Here is a 21175-nt window from a genome sequence, read left to right on the forward strand (position 1 = left end):
AAAGATGGGGAAACAATAGCAAATAGCCAGAGTTATACAATCTTTAATAGATGCTCTATTTTTGCATTCTAACTTTAGCTGTAAATACCCAGGAGTTAAGTTTCTCCTCATAAATTCCTGATTCAGTGAGTTCAGGTGTAACTCTGGATGTCGGCTTCTGTCCATGTTTGTAAAGAACCTACATGTTAGGTCACTGGAGAGTTCACCTACATGTTGGGTCATATGGAGTGCTGTCTGTTTGCTGTTTGGAACATATGAATGTACTACTTTATGATGTAACTGATACCAGTATACATGTTGCAAAACAGACACCCCTGCCCTCCCCCCGTCCTGCTGATATTACATAAGAAAAATCATTTTTATGTGTGTATCGATTGATGTGCTGCTTTTGCACTTTGCATAAATGTGTGTGCGTGCACAGATCCTTCCTGAAGCTGTCGGTGTATTTCTATGTATTTAAATGTGGTTGCCGTGTTGATGTTGGAGCCGAAGATGAACAGACACCAGTTGTATTTAAAGATGGTCGCCATGGAGCTAAGAGACACTGCTTGTATTCACTGACAGTTAAACTTCTTTTTTTCATTTTATTCCACTTCTTCTTGCCTTTTGTCTTTCACTCGTTTTACTCCGTCTTAGATATCTTAGATATCTCATTATGATACTTCTTGTCCTCTCCTCTGCTCCTTACATTTCTTTTTCATCTGCATCTCATTTTCCCCACCATATTTTCTCACAAAACATTGTTTTGTTTCTTTCCCCCCTTTTCCTTATTATTTATTTTTAATCCTCTACTCCCTTTTTTTCTCTCACTTTACCATCTTTTTTCTGTCTCCTTCCAGAGCGCGGACCCCGTATGAACAACACCCCCCAGCTCTCCTCTGGCCCCACCTTGATTTCAAGTAGCGGTAAAGTTCCAGGAGTGGCCGGCATCAGTGGCAGCAGCATGATGGGAGGAAGCATGAGACACAACAGCAGCCACCCGTCTTTTTCCCACTCCTTCCACAACCTGGCCCAGCTACCACCGTCCTACGAGACGGCCATGAAACCCGAGATCAACCGCTACAGCTCCCTGAAGAGGCTGGGTGAGCCCTGGGGAGGGGAAAGGATGTAGGGAGAGAGTGGGAGGGCAGGGGAGGAAACAAAGGAGGCAAAGTGAGCCTGAGGGAGAGAAAAAGGAGTAATTGAATATTATACACCACTGAGAGCTTACAGGTGACACAAGTTTTATGAAGTTTTTGCTCTACAATATTATATGTACTGGTTTGTTACTTTCTTGAAACTATTAATTAGTTGTAGAGTTTGCTTTATTGGCTTTTCTCAAAGAATTGTCCACAAATATTTAAATAGCAACCAAAAACTTTTTTTTTTCCCAGAAAAGATGTGATGTATTAATGTGCCAATTTAAAATCTATATTCAATTGGAAATTATATAAAGGTCAAAGGTCACTTTAGAAAAAAAACTTTAGAAATTTAGAAATTTTTCTTGGTCAAAGAGGCTTGTTGCTCAACATACTCAGGATACAATCAATAAACAACGCGTAGCTACAACAATTACACAAAGTTAATTTAATAAATAGGTTAAAAAAAAGGAAAATGTGAGAGTTTTATAGCACTATTAAACTTTCTGCATCCATCTTGCGTCCTACCTCAACTCTGAGCTCTCTCCAGCCAATAAAAGTCAGTCCGATGTTAACTCTTGTCTCATCCCTGGCTCAAAATGGCCACCATGTTGATATCCAGTTGCTGCCGTCTGACATGGTGCCGTAAAATGAATGCTGTGGTAAAAGTGACACAGCATCCCAGGAAAAAAAAGTGGTGACATGCGGCTTCTCATCCTCAGGATGCTGCTGGGTAATGACGGCTCTAGGAATGTACATGATAAATGTCACAGTGCCGTCAAAACCAGTCAGAATGGACTATTTTAAGGTCAGAAAGTCATATAGTGCTACTTTAAACGCAATTAGAAGTTTTCTTACTATGTCACTGAGCAGGTGAGTTATTTCCAGGTGTTTTTTGTTTTCTCAGACTCAACGCTTTGAAGAAATTTGATTAGCATCAGATTCAATATTAACATTAAATTCTTTTTAAATAGAATAAAATAATATTAAAGCTTCTGCTGTTATGTTTTCTTGTATGATTTTAATTAAATATGGAGTTTAAATAAGTCATTACATTTCATGCAAAGACAACTGGAATCAGCTCTTTCTGTTTTTTCTGTTTGCTAAGTGAACATTGTGCTTAAAAAAACTCAGCAAACATCAAGTCGGTCCACAAAATGATAGTAGCACAGCATTTTATACAGATTTAACTTTTTCTGGAAACAGATTTGTAGTTTCTTTTATCTACCGGCTGCAGTCAGATTAGATGCAATAAAATTTCACCGTGGCTTTAAAAATGTGCATATATTATAGATTGTTTTAAACAGTTGTTTATCCCACTTGTAGTGGCAGCTGCTGGTCCAAATGTTCATAAACACAACGTTAAATAAAAAAAAAATCTTGTGAACAAATGATAGATTCATATGTGAAAGGAACAAAACCTGTGATGAAACTGAATGTAATGTTGTTAAATTTATTGTAGTTTTACTCACTAGAAAAAGATTTTAAGTATTTTTGTCAAGTCCAAGCTTGAAACTGTAAAATAACCTGATGGGCATTTAGTTTATTTTTTCTTTTATTGTTGGATCAGCAAAAACAGCTTATTTATCATTTTAAACTCAGAGAAAATCAGAAATTACATATGAAATTAACCATAAGGAAACACTTTTATTCATTTATAAAACATTCACATAATCTTGGCTTAGCTTTAAAGATCAAATTGTGCCAGAATGGCCATTCTGGAGACCTCGACTGAACCATCTACTAAAACCTCTCTAATTTTGTTCTGCTTCACTTTAAAGTTGACCCTTACAGAGATAATGTTCACCTATTGTACTATGATTTGATAGAGGTTTAGATATATAGCTGCATCATCCTAATTGGATAGTCATATTCATCCTAAAAGTATTTTTCTTTTTTAGGCATGGCTGAAACTTTTTTTATTTGTGCTATGTGCCACACTGTACCAAATGTCAGTATACTGTAATATACTGATATTTACATAAATCTTACAAGTGCTAACTTACTATGACTCCAGGATTATTCAGTTAGACCTTGTTGTTGCAAAGATACTCATTTCATTAAGGGTATGCAATTTTCAAGCAAAGGGCTAAAAACATAGACAAAGGGTTGATATTCATACTGGTGCTTTCCATGTGTGGAAAATTTACTTTTCTAACCTTTATACACCACCTGGATTTAACTAAACAAATGGGTATGAGCCTCCTATTTAATAATTACTGCATGGGTAATTATATTTCAGCTGTATCCAACAATGAGGAGCTTTTCATTCTTAAACAACCAGGTGGCGAGACACATCATGGTCGTGGAAAAGATGCAAGTCTGTTTAAGAAGGGTCAAATCATTTGCATTGAGTAGAGGAAACATCTAAGGACATGCAGAAACTACTCAAATTGGGCTAAGAACTGTCCAATGCATTATTAAAAACAGGAGGGATAGTGGGGAACCATCGTCTTCCAGAAAAGAATTTGGTTAAAAAAATTAAAGAAAATGTGTGAATGATGATGATCAGTGATCACTTAAATGTTTGGGGAAATCAAATTGAAGAAAAACACCAGTAGAACTCAGGGCTGTTTTTAACAAGAAAGTAAGAGCATTTCCACATGCACAGTCCAAAGGAAACTCAAGGGATTATTGAACAGCTGTGTAGCCATGAGAAAATCAGTGGGCTAACTGGAGAAAAAGGCTTAATTTTGCTAGAGAGAATAAAGATTGGACTCTGGAGCAATGGAAGAAGGTCATGTGGTCTGATGAGTCCAGATTTACCCTGTTCTAGAGTGATGGCAGCATCAGGGTAGGAAGAGAGGCAGATGAAGTGATGCAGCCATCATGCCTACTATACAAGCCTGTGGGGGCAGTCTATGATCTGGGGTTGCTGCAGTTGGTCAAGTATAGGTTCAGGTCTAGGTTCGGCACCATTATGTGTCCAAAGAACTAGGTCAGCCGACTACATGATGAATCCACTGAATGAGCAGGTTATTCCATCACTGGATTTATCCTTCCCTGATGACACGGCTATATTCCAAGAAGACAATGTCAGGATTCATCGGATTAAAAAAGAGTGGTTCAGGGAACAGGAGACGTCATTTTTACACATGGATTAGTCACCCCAGAGTCCAGACCTGAACCCCATTGAGAATCTTAGGGATGTGCAGGAGAAGACTTTGTGCAGTGGTCAGACTCTCATCGTCAATACAAGATCTTGGTGAAAAATTAATGCAACACTGGATGGAAATCAATCTTGTGACACTGCAGAAGCTTAACTGAAACAATGCCACAGCGAATGATGCCGTGATCAAAGCTAAAGAAGGTCCAACCAAACATTAGAGTGTGTGGCCTTTTTTCTCTTTGGTGTCAACTTTTTTGGGGGCCAGGCAGTGTATATAAAATATTAAACAACAAACTGTCATCCACAGTCTGGCCAGCAAAGCACCACAATTGTATTCACACACCATGACATCAGCCCTGTTTCACAGAGACCTGAATCTGGGGCAGAGCAGTATACTGACAAAAAATACAAAAGGAGTCTATTTCTTCACAGTTTGGTAGTAGTTTTGATTTTAGTGAGTGTTTTTAGGGCAGACTTGCCCACTCTCCCACCACACCTTTCTTTATAGACATTATCATTCATGGTTCACAGCTGCAGAGTCGTCTCACTTTAGTCTAAACGTATAAACAGACATTCAAGTATTAAACAAGCTGCAGAATAAAGATTAAAGATATGCGACTGTGAGAAGATGTAACTTGAAACTTTCCATCTACAACACGTTTACCAGATTCTGCTGAAATGTTTCTGAAAAATCTAAATATGAAATAACTGTAAAACTGGTAACTGGTAAAAGATTGTAAAAGGAGTGTAAATAGAGACATGTGGAAGGAAGAGAGGAAGAAGGGAGGGGCAGATAGGAGGATGTGGATGTCGTAGGGGAAAAATGTGAAAGAGGAGATGCACAGAATCATGATTGAGTGATAATACAGAGAAAGATGTTAGCTGACGAGAAAGGAAGAAGGAGAGAGGAAGTGAAGGAGCTGACAAAGTAAATAAAGATATGTGAAGGAAAAAGAGATAAAGGAAGATGGAGAAACAGAGAGGTCACTAAGCGAATGGAGAAGAAGGAAAGAGGAAGGAGTGATTTGCAGGAAGGAGCGATGTGGGGGAGGGGTGTTTGCTGGCTGGTCTGCAGAGGCCTGGCTGCTTTCGATGAGGAAGAAAAGATTTTAGAGGCAGTCTCTGTCTGTCTTTACCTCTCTCACCCTGTGATGGCTGAAGACTGCAGGGGGAGGGGAGTCGCCTCTGCAGACCAGTGATGGATGGTTACTACAGGAGAGATGGTCCGTGTGGCTGTGGAAGCAACACTGAATATTTCAATTCAAGGAAGAGAAGAAAATGCTTCCTCAGACTTTGCTGTGCAAAAAAGAAAATGTTTCTTCTCTTCTGTCACCCTTCCTTTGTCTTCCCATCCATAAACAGCATTTACATCTAATAGATGCTCCGATAGAAACAGATTCTCTTCCCATAATTCACCTCTTTGTTTTTGCCTCCAGTTGGATTTGGATTGACAGATCTCAGATCGGCTTAAATCAGCCTAACAGGGCAAACAGTAGAGTTCTTTTTAGCCTAACCAAACTGTCTAAACACACACTGCTGGTATATTTTGTTCACCTGCTGTGAATCAAGATACCAACATTAACTGACATTAACTCAACTTAACATTAGATCACACAGCTTTTCATTCTTGTAGTGTTCTGGGATTTGGCTGAGATGCATTGGTGTGAAGTAAACACACCAGCGTTGGGATGTGAGATTCAGTCTGGTAATTGCAGCAGCGTGTTTGCAAATGACTAAATCCCAAATCTCCAATAAAAGTTTGTCAAATTACCAGGTGAGAAATAAGGTGGGTGTTGCTGATTATCAATTTGTTTGTGCACAATATCAATCCATAAGCACCCTCAAATCATAATCATTACTGAGACTTTGGTAAACAGCTCTTCAACTTCCATGCTTCAGTGCTTGTTTTTTACAAAGTTATTCATTTCATACATTTACAGTCCTTAATAACCACAGTATGAGTCTGTAAACTTGTCTCTTATCTCTGGGTTAGTTGTAGTCTCTGTTTTATCTGCAGTTCTGTGTTTCTGCTTTAATTCAGAGTTAAATTAATCTTTAATTCTCATTATCCCTCCTTAGTTTAAGTAGGCAGCCCAAGTTGAGTTGATTCCAGTGTCCAGGGAAAATTTATTTCTGTTATGTAGACAACATGTAGCTAGCTGCCAGATATGCAGCTAGATACCATGGCTAGCTCGTCAGAGGCTGATCCAATGTAGCAGTCCTGTTTAACATTACAGTATAAAGGGACAGTATACTTCACTGCATCATATAAACCTCATTTTAGACCTATTCTAAAATTCCTAAACTGAAAATTAGTCCAACCACTATTTAGTAAAACCTAGTTCTGTCTTAACATGTTTTAAGCAACTACAGTCCAACACATGCAGCATACTTACATGTTAATATCTGCATCTGCTTTACTCATTCTTCTAAAGGTTTAACTCTGCTCCCCTCTGTCATGCATCTTTCTAGAAAGCAGCTTTTTCTTGTTGTTAAAAGGTTTTTGCAGGTAACTGAATTTCCTTTTTTGGTACTTGTTAAACTTCTCTGCCTCAGCTTAGATTAAATAAAAAAAGCTTGGCAGTTTTATGTTACCTGAAGGCGGTGCATGCAAATCCTTTATAGTTAGACCTAAATATGAAGAGAAATATGAGCCGCACCTGTTAAAGATCACCTAATATCTTCTCCTCAAACTTGCTTAAGAGAGGCCCAGCTCAAGCTACAAGTCATAGCTGTTAGCTAGTAGCAGCATTTCTTATTTTACTTGAAAGTACCCATGTGAATTCACAAATCAGCCGACCACCCCAGCTTCATGGAGGTTGAAACAAACTGGGGGCAAAAATCAAGACAAAACTAATTTTAGTATCAGATGTTAATGTAAATATCCTTAGATTGGCTTTCATTAAGTAGTTAATCTCTTTTTTTGTTGCATGAATTATTGTTGTGGGCATCATTGAGGACACTGAGGTCTGGACCTTGGTACTTTTCCCGCTGTGTGCGTAATAAAATGAAAAAAATAAATGCTTTTGAGCTATGGGGTTATCTGAGAAGACTAATTAGCAGTGATGTGTACATCAATTCCTCCCATACCAACCCTATTTATATTCTTGAACTCAAACAAAATCTCCTTCTTATGTTAAGTAACCTTTCAGGCTAGGTAGTTAGGAACTACTTCTTCCACCTGCTGTAGTCGTCTGTGAAATAAGGCACAATGTAGTATTGAAGCAGCACGCTGCTCAATCACTGATGATCAGTGATCAATTAGTTGAAAGCGCTGTCATGTGAGGAGAGTTTTCAGCTCCACAAGCAGCAATAAACACACATTTTGCTGTGGGGGAAGACCACAACCCCCCTTAAACATCTAAGAATCAATCAACACAAAAGCAGAGGTGATGAAGTGATCTGAAGAGGAGGAGGAGGAGGAGGTGAGACAGGTGTGAGGTGGACGTCAGCTTGGAGTGTGGAGTCAAAATATGTCCCAGAAATAAGCTTACATCAATTCAGCAGGCCCAGATAAGGTTGTCTGCAGAGTAAAACCAGTTGATATTAACATATGCACAGTACTGGGAATAAAATGGTTAAGTGAAGAAAGAGATAGATAGATAGATAGATAGATAGATAGATAGATAGATAGATAGATAGATAGATAGATAGATAGATAGATAGATAGATAGATAGATAGATGGCCTAATTCCATTTAGTCTAGACTACTGAGCACAGAGAGATGTGTTGTATTATTCCAGATGAAGACAAACTAAGGAAGGTGTAAATAAATAAATGTTTTGCTACACTTTGGCAGGATAGATGTAGGAAGAGACAGAACGTTCGGAGGGAAGTAGAGAACAAATAGAAGAGGACAGAACAGATGGAGAAAAGAGTACATGAGAGAGGTAGTGGTCTGTGTGAAACATAATTTGCTTCCATTTCAAATAGATTTTGTGCTTCATTTTGGTACCTGGAGATGTGTGGACCATAATAGGTGGTGGACCTCTGTATTTCTAAAATCCTGGCTACAGCCCTGGTTGTGGGGCTGTACTACTAGACTTGATGATTTATAGGTTTTTGGATTCCACTTTTGGTAACGGCCCTGGTTGTAATTCCCCTCATGGCACAGTTTATCTCCTCTTGGCAACACCTCACATTTGATGTGATGACAAGTGTGTTAGACACGTCTGCGATTACAGTTTACCCACTTTCCTTCTTGTTCTTGCATTTGTTCCAAAACAAAAATGAGAAAAAACATAATAAAACAATTTCTTTTTGTACTTCATTATCTAATTTCCCAGACACATGAAGCCAATATCAAAAGATAAAAGCTTCTCTTAACTAGAAACAGGCTGGACCACTGCTGTACTGAATTAAAGTAGCACCTTTAAATGTCGGCTTTTTCAGGGAAAACCAGTGAATGCCAGTTTTGGTGGAACACCTCTTCAAAGTGAGCCTAAAATGTTGTCTGTGTGACACAGAGATTGTTTGAAACCTGGTGCTTTTGAAGTGGGTTCCCTGCAGAAAGGACACTGATAAAGGCTTCTTTGTCTGCAGCCAGTGGCCAGGGAGAAACCTCCAGATAATTTGGCCTTACCGGAGGGGAGTAAACAGAGAGAGGGAGAGGGTGAGGAAGGTGAAGCAGAGAGAAAAAACACTCAAGAGCTGGTGACAAGTGGAAAAGGGGGAAATGAGAAGAGGATGGAGAATAATAATGGAAACAAAGGAACAAACAGAAGGGGAGGAACAGACCTGAGAGAGCCAGAAAAATGAAAAGACAAGAAGGGAGGAAGAGTTAGCGAGGTGGCTGGTTAAAGGTCAGGTTTAAATTGGCTCTTGGGGAGCTGCTTCCATGGAAATGCTTTGAAGATTAAAGTGGACTCAGGCTATCGAGTAGAAAGACCACCATAACACCATATTTCACTATTAATGAATCTCACTTTACTGTGTTTATCTCCTCCTCATCTATTCTACTTTGTTTTTCTATTTCCTTATGTTGCCTCATTATCCTCTGTTGGTTTTTTCCATATTTTTTTTATTTTTACCTTTTATTCTTTTAACCTTCTTACACTATAAAGTCTCTTGCTTTTTCTTCATTCATTCTTGCCTTCTCTTACTACTTTTTCTTTCCTCTAACTCAGCGGTCCTTTTCTTTTCCAGCCACTCTGCTGTGGATGTGCTGCTGCTGTGGGGATCGTTGTTGTTTTGCATTATTCAGTTTTAGCTGAGCTTTAACTGTCAGACAGATGGCTTCACATTTGAAGCTAAAATACTTTGGTAAACAGAAGAGTTGATGATTGACTCAGTGGCTGCAAAGTGTCCAGGTCCTGTGGCTGCAAAACAAGCCCACATCGTCATGTTTGGTTTTCGCCATTGCAGCCAAACATCCCCACTTTGTTGTCATCTATCCAATGGACCTTGTTACATTAAATTACATTTGAGTCATTTAGCAGATGCTTCTATCCACAGTGACTTACAAGTGATGAAACAGTAAAGCTTCAGTACTGGAAGAAACGCTGATCTAGAGCATAAATTAAGTAGAACAATTGCAGAAATTCAGGTGCGTCCAGGTCAGGTGTGCTGGGTGTTAGAGGTGTTAGTAGATGGTCCATGGATGCATGCATAACAACTAGAAGCACTCAGAGGTCACAGACCTCCGGAAAGCCATGGTAACTTTTTTTTCCATTGATTGTGGACATTATTATTGACTTAGAAGCTCTAATGGCAAAATTATCCCTACCTTCCCATAGAATAGAAAAGATTCCTTCATCCAGGTGGTGATTCGGATCAACCCCGAGATCTAATCCCTTGTTCCTTATTCCATTTCTGAGATTTCCAGAAAATTTCATTAAAATCTATTCATAACTTTTTGTGTTATGTTGCTAACAGACAGACAAATCAATGCTGCAGAATACATGACCTCCACCAACAATAACAATATCTAGAGTAATAATAATAGAAATAACAATATAATAATGATAATATATACAATGTTTATAAAATCTATAAGCTTACAAAATTTTATTACAATAGTGGAGTTATGCAATAATAATAATAATAATAAGTCTAATTATTACCACTTAATTCCATCTTAAACATATGATGCTATAATAGAGCTACTCAGTAGTAGTAGGAGCAATAATAATATCAATAATAAACATACATAATAACATGTGAAGCACTTTGCATTGCTTTTTGTATTAAAGTGCTTTATAAATAAAGTTTAATTTTATAACAGTAATATTATGTGAAGAGAACCAGTCAGCACCCAGTGATGAGTAGTGCTGCTTCCCATTTCTATCCTTTGAGTAACACCTTTATATATTTATTTAATTATGCGGGTATGTATATACGTTGCCTGTATTCCTCCCTCAGCCCCTTCCACTGTGTTAACCCACAAACACTTTATCTGGTCGTTCTCGCCTACTGCATTGAGTTTTTCTTATGTTGAGAGCAGAGCAGCAGCATCAAGAGACTGATGCAGCATGTTTAGAAGATCTTGTGGTTGATTCAGACGCCACTTTTCACAGCTTCATAAAATGTGCTGCCACGTTGTTCTTAGAGAGAAGATTTCTCCTGGAAAACTTCCAAACAAGCCTCATGATTGTCTAACTGTGAGCTTTAATGTTCATCATGCTAGCTGAGGCCTGTAGAGTCGGAGGTGTAGCTCTTTGTGCACAATCTGATGTTAGGGCTGAATTTCCTGGGGCATCACTTCCTGCAAGCTGCCTTGAAGGTTTTTGACTTGTGAATAATTGCCCTTACTTTAGGATAATAGTTATAGTTTGGAAATGGCCTTATAACCCTTCCCAGACTGACGGGGAGCAACAGTTGCTTCTCTAAGGTTACTGCTGATGTCTTTCCTCCTCGGCACTGCGTTAACATACTACAATAATAACAGAACTGTGTAATACGTCATGTGTTCCTCATATAAAACCCGATAATAACCAGATGTTTTTTATTATATCCTAAAACCTGCTATCTTAGCTAAATTGATGCTGTAGACAATCAGTTGATCAACACATGTATGAACAAAGAGAATAATTATTTGTAGCCGTATTCACATTTTCCACATTTTGTCTCTGTCCTTTTTCCAATTCAGAGAAAGAACTTGACGAATACTCCAGTTACTACACCTCCAAACGTCGCTCCAACAATGCTGCACCCTCCTTTTACTCCTCGCAGCACCATCTTCCCTGGGGAGGAGATTACACGCTGGGATCCAGGGGCACTCTGCCTCTCCATGGCTCCCGACCACATCTCCATATACCTTCCACGCCAAACCCGTACCCGCTGCCCTCCCAGGCGCCGTACACCCCCTCCACCTTCGACAGGCCGCCGCGCCGCGTCCGCTCCCAAGACCAGCTGCTGGCACTCGGGGAGGGCAACACCCTGTCCCGCCTGTCCAAGAACCAGCATCAACAGTACTACAAAGCCATGATGAGCACCAGCAGGGGCTCCAATTCACAGACGCTCCGCAGGTGAGTTCAGAGATGAGAGGGGACAACGGAGGTGAGGAGAAGAGATGAGAGATGAGGTGTAATGAGTTACGATGCGCAGGAGAGGCAGATGGAATACTAAAGAGAAAGAAATGAGATCAGAGAAGGTGAAATCTAAAGAAATCTGAAAGCGATCATGATGATATGTGACCTGAGAAGACAGAAGCAAGGTGAAATAAATTCCATGAAAATAATAAAAGAGCAAAAGGAATCAGTGAAATATTTTATAAATGTCAAGAGAAGGACAGTTTCATTCAACTTTAAAGAGTCTGACAAGGTGAGAAGAGAAAATGTTAAACATACATTACAGAGAAATTCTGTTCTGCTCCTGCTGTAACTGGAATATGATGAATGGCTCAGTGGTGAACAAAGACTTAGCAGAAAATCAAATATAAAATAGATCTAAAACAACCTGCAACATATCTGAGCTCAGAGAGTCCCAGGACCAAATTAAAGCTGTTCTTCTTCTTCTTCTTATTATTATTATTATTATTATTATTATTATATAATGTAATGCCTAGTGGTTATTATTAATAATAAATGTGACTATGGCATTTATAATGACGATGGTAATTATCATTTGTTGGGGTATATGAAAGGGGTGGGATTAGAGAAGTTCATGCTTTTCCCACTCCTTTTTAACAGGGATTTAACCTTATGTTCAAATACACTCAATCAATCCACAAAATAAATAAAAACCAAAAAAAGTCTTGAAAAAAAAATCAATATAAAGAAATTTATATTTCTTACATTTCCATTCTGAATGGAAATGTTCATTTCAGTATTGAAGACATTCCTTCTTACTCCTTTAACTAGATGTAACTACAGTTTCTTTAATGTTCTGTAGTTTGCAAATATTCAGATTAACCTCCGACGCTTCCCTTTGCTGCTTGCTGCCGTATATTCACACCGAACTGAAGCTAAACAAATGCACATTTCACCTTATTACCTCACCTTAGCACACAGGTTATAAATGCTACTGCTAAATGAGCTTTTTCTTCTTGATCATCAGTAAGTTAGAGGTTGAAGAACTGACTCTTACCTTATGTTTGTTGTGAATGAAACTCTGTGTGATCTGAACATTTGCATTTTTCTTCCAGTGTGTAAACAGCTTTTTTAATAAATCTGTTTGCAGTTTTTTAATTTTCATTTCGAAGATATGACACGTTTCTTTTTCTAGACAGAGAGCAACAATTAAAATGAGAAAAGGTGAATAAAAATTAAAAGAAAAATTCTTCTAATGTGCTCATAAAGCTTCTATTCTGTTGAGGTGTTTCTTGTCCAAAATAAGACTTCTTATTCAAATCTTGTTTAACCTGGTAAAGATTAAAATGATGTGATTGATCAGCTGTTTGTGGTCTGAGCCATGATAATTCATCAGCATCCTCCCAGATTAATCCCAGGTATTACCAGAGAGGACAGCAGTCCAGAATCATTGTGTCCACATTCTTATTTCAGGGAAGATAACAAGTCTGTCATTTCAGGTCCCATGAGAGGCTCCTGATCTCACCAGACCGTCTCGAGGACCGCATGATGACGATGGGTCTGCTGGGGGGAGGAGGCGACAGAGGAGTGGGAAGCGGGATGGTTCCCACCATGGGCCGACTCAGCCACCACCAGAAGGCCCAGTCACAGCAGAACATCTGCGTTACACCGTCCATGGACCGCCACCACATGATCAAGATGAACTCCCACCCCACACCAGGCCATGACCACGAGCGCAGCTCCACAGCCGTGCCTGGGATGGGGATGCACGGTGGCTGGGACTCCCACGGGGGCCACAGCGGAAGTACTGGGAACCACCCCAACGCCCGGCGGATGGCTTTTGCCACCAAGAGGCAGAACACCATCGAACAGCTACACTTCATTCCTGGAGGAGGAGGAGGGCAGGGACTGCGGACTGGGAGTAAGAATGAGGTGACAGTCTGAAAGAAGAAGATCAAGAGGAAGATAAAGAGCAACGGACAGGTGAAAACTGATAAAGAAGAGGGGGGAAGGATTCAGTGGGAGGATAAATTTGAGAGCTGAGTAGGAAAATGCAAAGAAAGGATGAAGGTTTGATCCCAGCTGGATCCCCCACAGGGTTTCACCCCACCCTGGAAACAAGCTGCAGTCAGCCCCCCTTTAAAAATCAACAACATTGTGGACGACCACATTAATTTCATTGTGATTAAAGCCAATCAAGTCACTCCTTGTCACTTTCTGTATTGAAAAAGAGAATATTCAGCCATTCTTTGTACAGGAAGGATTCTTTTCCCTTCTTAAAAGAGCAAAAAAATTCAGTTCAAAGGCTGCTGGGTATTCGCTGTGACTTTTATTGAAGGATATCTGCTGAGTTGTTGAGTTGTCCTTGAGTTTTATTGCTCTGTCCTCTGAATCCTCGAGTGCTCTGACAGATTCATCTGTCTTTGAATCCACTGTGGATGATGAAGAGCGCTGAGGCAGAGGCAGGCAGGTTTGCTTGTTGTTGTACTTATAAAAGTATTTAAAGCCAAACAAGTTACTTTTGTATGAAACTAACTTGATATTGGTAATATTAATATTACTGAGCCCTGTAGGATTTTGTGTATACCTAGCTGAAAACGTATTTAACCTTAACCCAGCCAGTTTATAACTTAAAGGCTGGACGTGTGATCAACCCATCACCGCTTTCTCTAGTTGGGATTGATTAAAGTAAAACTGCTGAAACACACAAGCCAAGTGCAAGTAACTGTCATTTTGATGGCTTTATGGCTTCATTAACCTGAGATTAAGATACAAAACTAACCATGTAGGAAAGATAATACCTCTGTAAACTCATACTGCTGCCATGAAGGCCCAGTCACACCAGTATTTCACAATAAATTTACGTAATTCCAGTTTTTTGTTTTTCTTTTGCCAGTTTATGCCATAGAAAGCTGTCTTTGTATCTCAACATGGATGAAGCTTTTTTGTAGCTTATGCGTCATCATTTGTGGGGATACAAGGGTCTCTAAGAAAGCTCAAACGAGTGTGCAGTCATCTATAAAACAGGAGTTTAAAACTTTCCGGTGATCCCTCTAGTAGCGTTTAAAAAAGCAGGACTGAGACTGAGCTACCAAAATGAATCAGTCTCATCTCTTGTTTTACACGGGTTGTTGCCGTCAGCTTCAGAGTCTCCAAGTGAGACATTTTGGTGAGTAAATGTGTTTTTGCTGTAGAAGAAAAAAAAAGTAAACTGTTCCACTGTCTTGCAGCCCTGAGTGCAGCTCCCTTAATAAAGATTAGTGCATTACTATTAAAGATGATCAAACTGCTCATTTGACTCTTTTGATGTAGGACTGAAAACTGTTTGAACACTTCCATTTGATTAAACAAACACAAGTGTTAGCAGGTGTTAATGTTAACTTTTTGTGTGTGTATAAAAGGTTTGTCCCAGGTTTCTAAATTTAAATGTTTCACTAAGAAATCTGAATGCAGTCCACTGTGTTTCTGCTGTGACTGGGCCTTAAAAGTAATATTTAATATATATTATGATTTTTAAGCTAACTTAAAGCCTTGTACAGTTAATTCTACTAAGTGTACATCATAATAATTTGTGAGAACATTCTGAAATGGACCTCTCATCCAGAGGAGCCATCCTGTAAACAAACATCCCCCAACGATCTTTGAATCTTCTCATTAGGTGGGGGGGTTAAGAATTAGAGGGTTTCATTGTGTTGCAGGCTGGCATCGAACAAACCCTCCCACACATGTATGACGCTACACGCTACCTGCGAGTTCAGCTGCTCACCTTGTATGAAGGGAAGGAGGGCAGTTGGGTTCAAAGCAGGGGGACAATGGACATTTTACACCAAGGGCTAAACCGAATTATCTTTGTATGTTTGTGCTCTAAACAGTGTCTGCTTCTCATTTTCATCTATCTATCAGGAGGCATGCTTGTTCATATTTTCATATTTTTTTCTTGTGTAGAGAGAAAATATTAACACGAACAGAATTTCTGTGGAGCAAAGGAACTTTTGTGTAACATGTAAAAACACCGTTATGTTAAATATTGTTATTGGAGAAGAGGTGACCATAATGATGTCATATTTTGTACTTTTTTTTTTGTTTGTTTTGTTTGTTTTTTTCTGGCGGTGAGATGGACCTCCCGGTCATGATGGCTGGCTTTCCTCTTCCTCGGGGTTTAAGTTGTATTACGAGGAAGACGGACATGATTGAATATTGAGTGAAGCTTCCTGCCAGCTATTTTTAGTGTTTTAAATTAATGTGTTCACGTGTTACTGGTCTGGTTTATATTAAAAGAAAAAAAAAAAAAAAAGAACAAAACGACCCCTTAATGAGACAGTGGACACTTTTATCATCATTTCTTTTGTCTTTTACATCAGTGTGCATTTTTTTAATTCTCTGTGGATTTTATTGTATAATCCTGGATTTTAAATTTTAAAACTTTATAGTGGAGTTTTTGGGAAGAAAAAATGAAAAGGAGAGCAAAAAGAGTTGATGCAATCACAGAGAGAAGACGGACCACATGATGATGTCAGAAGCCAGTATCTGTGACTTATGATGTCACGGCGTGTATGAGTCTTAATGTACATGCGTCTCTTCTGATCTATGTACCCGTTTGTGTAACTCCTCGTCGTCTTCTTCTTAGGAATGCTTAACCTCATTTTGACCTAACTCGGATTCACAGCACACAGACGATTTTTAGACCCAAACTGCCACAACGATTTGTTCATATCAACCTCTAATGAAATTTAACGGCCTGTAAAGTTGTTATACTTTTCCTTAAAGGGATGCTACAATCACCAAAGTGAGGATTTTCCAAACATTTAAAAAACATGAATTGATAAAGTTTGATTATTGAATCAAGTTTTTGTATTTGAAGAGAAGTACAACAGCTGAGTACATTAATGTGTCGCATGGTTCATGAATTTGTATTGCTGTCATTTGACTTAATATGTATCTGAAAAGGGCAATTTCCTTTTTTTGTTTTCTTTAAAGCAGCTTTCTTATTCGTGCTCATTTTTAACAGAATTTTTAAGGGCACAGGAGTGGGAAAAATACTTTTTAAAGCTGCCACAACCGCAGAGGGGAGAAAGTTAATTCTATTAAAGTGTTTTTGGTTTTTTTGGGAGGGGAGGGTTTATTATTTATTTATTTTATTAGCGATAGTAGTTGTTTCTGATTTGGTGGAGAAGATGTTCTGACGTTGGCTGACTTGTTGCTTTTAAAGCTTCAAGGCAAAGTGAAAAAAATTCATGTTGTAAAACGTAAAGGACGTGAGATTTGGTTGTTTTTTTTGTTTTTTTTAATGTCTCACTCATTTCTCCTCACACCTTCAAAGGCCTGTTACTGTTGTAATCCATGTTAAGTTACTTGCTCCCCTGATAAAACTGTGTGCCTGTATGTATGAATGTGTATGTGTGTTTACCACAGAGGGGAGGCATGGGCATATTTGTATTCTTTAAGCTACTCTGCATACCTCAAACTGTATGATATATTTATTTATAACATCCCCTTAAATGTCTATTTCCAAGAATATCCCAACAAAGGTCTCACAGATGTGCAACCCTTTTGTTATTGGTGATCAATTCTTGCATTTGTAGAAATCATACTGTTAAAATGATAATAACAATAAAAAAAATACACTTAACCATGTTTATTCGTCATGATTAAATAGATTTTTTTTGTTTTATTAATGCAAATTTGCTGGTGATATCTTGAATGGATTATTTGGTTTGATATTCTTTTAACACTTATTCATAACGTACATTTTGTTACCTTTTTTAATGATGGTGAAATCTTCTTCACAGACTTACAGTATCATCTTGTTCCAGCTCTTCATTAAGTCAATATGATGATTACTAACTAAAGTTTGGAAGGACGCATCACTGCTTCCTGGAGCGTAGAGGGATCTACCTGTATTGTGAAGAGTTTTTCACGTCACCTTTTAACTATTGTTTACATATTATACTTAGATCAGATGATGTTTAAAGCTACAGCTGCATAATTACAAACGGATATTCACCCTTAAAGTGTTTGGGGTAATTTTATGCCAGTGTGAAGATAAAATATTGTGGTCATGTGTGGAAATGTGCCAAGCCAAAATTACAGCAGTAGCTTACTGCTTGCTTATTTTCATGAAACATGCATGGTGACTCCCACAGTTACCAGACACATAGTATAAAACTTAGTATCAATGGGCAGTGTGTCGAATACCAACACCTTCTACTATAAAGCTACTAATGCACGTTCTTGTTGGAAAGAGCAATGAGTTCTGACTAATGAGGTGAATGCATCTGGTGACAAGTTTTAGGCAAAGTTTTTATAGAAATAGAAAACAATTTTTACTGTAATAGTGCACATAATTATTTATGTAAATTAAAGGGCAAATAACCGATCAAAGCATAAAGCATAAACAACTTTGTCTCAATCTTTGTTTTTGTCCTCCAAAGCCGTCCTTTGTTCCAGGAGGTATTCCCTGAGCGTCCCTTTTGTTTTTTTTGTTTGTTTTGTTTTTGTGTTTTTCCCTGTAGTATCAGTTTTATCATGCTAGCAGCAATTTGATACCATTACTGACACTGTTAGTATTGGGATTTCTCTATCCTTGTCTCTGAATTACTATATAAAAGCTTCAAGTTTAGCATTTAGATGTTAGTGAGGGGTATGAAGACAACATCATGCATTTTCACAAGAAGATTTGCACCTCGTGGGTGTGCCTCTGACACTGTTACACGGTTTAAGGTTGTACACCGTCTTCACTGGTGTAGGATAAACTGTAAGGATCAAGATGGACCTGGATCCCTCGTGTGGTTGACAAGAGACAGCTCAAGTCATATTCTTTCACGGTTGTGTCCAGAGTTAGATGGATTCTCCAGCTGAATCTTTGAGACCAGCACAAATGATCCACCCATCTCCTCTGATTTCACTGTTTGCTATGTTTCCTTCTGAATAAACTTGATTCAAACACAACTGTGTATTTCTCTCTGCTGGCCAGAAGACTTATCCTCACCAGGTGGAAGGACTCCAAACTCCAGTGGCTCAGAGACGTAATTATCCATACGCATGTAGAATATAGCAAGCTGACCATCAAAAGGGTGCATTGAAAAATGTTATGCTTCCTGGCCACTATTCATGAATTTAGTTGAGAATGTCAACTAAAGATATTGATTGATAGTAGGCAATTATTAAAATTTTTAATCACAATTAATCTCATCATTTCCTGCAATTAATCACAATTAATTGCACTGTTATGTGCAGAATTCAATAATTAATCAGAAGTAGTGTATTGCATATTTTCAAATAATAATTTCAATAAATCAGCTGCTTTTTAACAGCAGCATTCACATAACATTGCAGCAGTTAAAATATTTATTGTAAATATCAATTTAGATATTAAAAAAAAGTAAAACCTATTAAAGCTGATATTTGTATGTTGTTTAAATCATCATATAGGTTTAATCAGGCCCTGCTGCCTTGCTCAGTAGAACTTTGTTGAACAGGGGTGTCAAACTCAAATCCACAGTGGGTCAATTTGTTTTGTTTTATTGTTCAACTCAAGCGCTGAACTAGTTCAGTATTTATTAAAAACTAAGTAAAAAGGACCTTATTGCACACTTTTAACCCAGAACTAACACAGCCTATGAGTCATTGCCCATCTTTTCAGAATAGTTCATAAGCTACATCATAATGTAGCAATATGGACAAGAACTGACATTTTATTTGATATTAAAATATTTTTAAAAAGTAATCAAAACAATTAAAACATTGAAAAAAAATCCCAATATTACAAACTGCTCTTTTTGCAATGGAACTCTATACAAACTGCTTTCTCTTTTTAAAGATAATCACCGCCTGCAGCCATTCAGTCTGTAATATCCCCAAAAATTTAGATTTGCATTTCAAACGACAGGAATTTAGTTTGAATATTTTTGCCTAATGAAACTAATTATATTACATTCCAGATGGTTGCTTGTCTAATTCTGTAAGTGCTGTAAATTATACAACAGGCTGGATATTGTTTGAGTTTTCAGATGAAACTGACATGTTTTTTTTCCAACCTGCTTCTTTAAATTAAATAAAGAGGACACAATGTTCAAAAGTGCATAAATGAAGCTTGCAATAAAAAGAATCTAAAAACAACTCCACTCAATATTATTAAAAAACCCTTAAAATTCAAGATGTACTTAAAAGTCTTTACAAATATATTGTATTTTCTCTCAACTTGAGCTTCTTTTAATCTGGTTTTAAGGGCTACTCTTTATAACTTAATAGAATGTAGGTTATTAAATGGTGTAATTTAATTGTAATAAGTACAGATGTAAAAAGTACCACCTGAGTTAACCTGAGCCAGTGGGATACCCAGCACTAGATCCCTGCACCAATTCAAGCACAAACCAGTCATCTGATCCATACTTTTATAGCTGGATAGCATTACAGGACATATCTGGTTCCCCATGAATAGACACAGTAGCGCGATAATTTGCAACCGTCCTCTTGAGTCTTTATTCAAATAAAATATCAGTGCATCACAAAACCATTTTTATTTCTGCCACACTCATAAATATGCCATTTACATATTTTGTGTTTCATGACAGGTTTTTGTTTTAACTCTCAAAACAAGATTTTGGTTCACACAAAGTGGCTGGACTCAACGAATACAGGGGAGGTTTTTGGTTGAAATATTTATAATAATGTAAACACAGCCATGATGTCTTTTTAAATGATGCTGAATTTCTATCAGTCTTCACTCTAAAATGTAATCGTTTTCACTATTTTAGATTTAAATGTTGTGTCTAAAAGGATGAGCCCTTAATGCAACACAATGAACAGTTGAACAGCACACAAAAGACACACAGAGCGCAGCAACAGGCAGGCAGTGCACAATTAAGGTGACTTTAATTGAGCTTCAAAATAGGCAATAGGCCCACAGATCCAGTTTCTTGTCAGTTCCCAGTCAGTCAGTTGTTCCAGACATGGAGAAGCTGCATTCAGCTTCTCCATGTCTGGAACAAACTACCACAAAGCCTCAGATCAGCTGAATCTCTCAGTTTATTTAAATCCAGGTTAAACACCCACCTGTTCTCTGCTGCATTTGAATTGTTTTCTATTTAAAATCTGCACTGCTTCTTTTAAGCTTGATTTTTTTTTAACATGATCATGTTTTAATATTGTTTTTATCGAACATTTTCTTTTTTCTGATGTGTCAATGTTTCTGTAAAGCACTTTGAATCATCCTTTCTTTGAATTATACTAGAAAAATAAACTTGACTTGCCAGTTTCACTCGCACTCGCACACACACACACACACACACACACACACACACACACACACACACACACACACACACACACACCTTACAATGTTATGCAGCATGTTCTCTAATGACATCTTTAATTGACTAATTAACATTTTACTATCTTGGTGTGAAAATACACACATTCACACGTGAAGAAACGCGCACACGCGGACATAATGACATACAGTGTGAAAATGCACAGTT

At 38.1% G+C, this 21175-nt stretch overlaps 1 protein-coding gene across 1 annotated transcript in view; it reads left to right on the forward strand.

Moving 5' to 3' along the window:
• Window positions 1–17325, forward strand: part of LOC121656612 (protein shisa-7-like) — a 58864-nt gene extending 41539 nt beyond the window's left edge. The window contains exons 6-8 of the mRNA XM_042011695.1: window positions 840–1082; window positions 11315–11693; window positions 13196–17325. Coding sequence (XP_041867629.1) covers window positions 840–1082; window positions 11315–11693; window positions 13196–13640 — 1067 coding nt within the window. The 3' untranslated portion in view covers window positions 13641–17325. The remainder of the gene's footprint in view (window positions 1–839; window positions 1083–11314; window positions 11694–13195) is intronic.
• Window positions 17326–21175: the final 3850 nt, after the last annotated feature.

This window comes from Melanotaenia boesemani, chromosome 17 (assembly GCF_017639745.1).
Source record: "Melanotaenia boesemani isolate fMelBoe1 chromosome 17, fMelBoe1.pri, whole genome shotgun sequence".
Lineage (NCBI taxonomy): Eukaryota > Metazoa > Chordata > Actinopteri > Atheriniformes > Melanotaeniidae > Melanotaenia > Melanotaenia boesemani.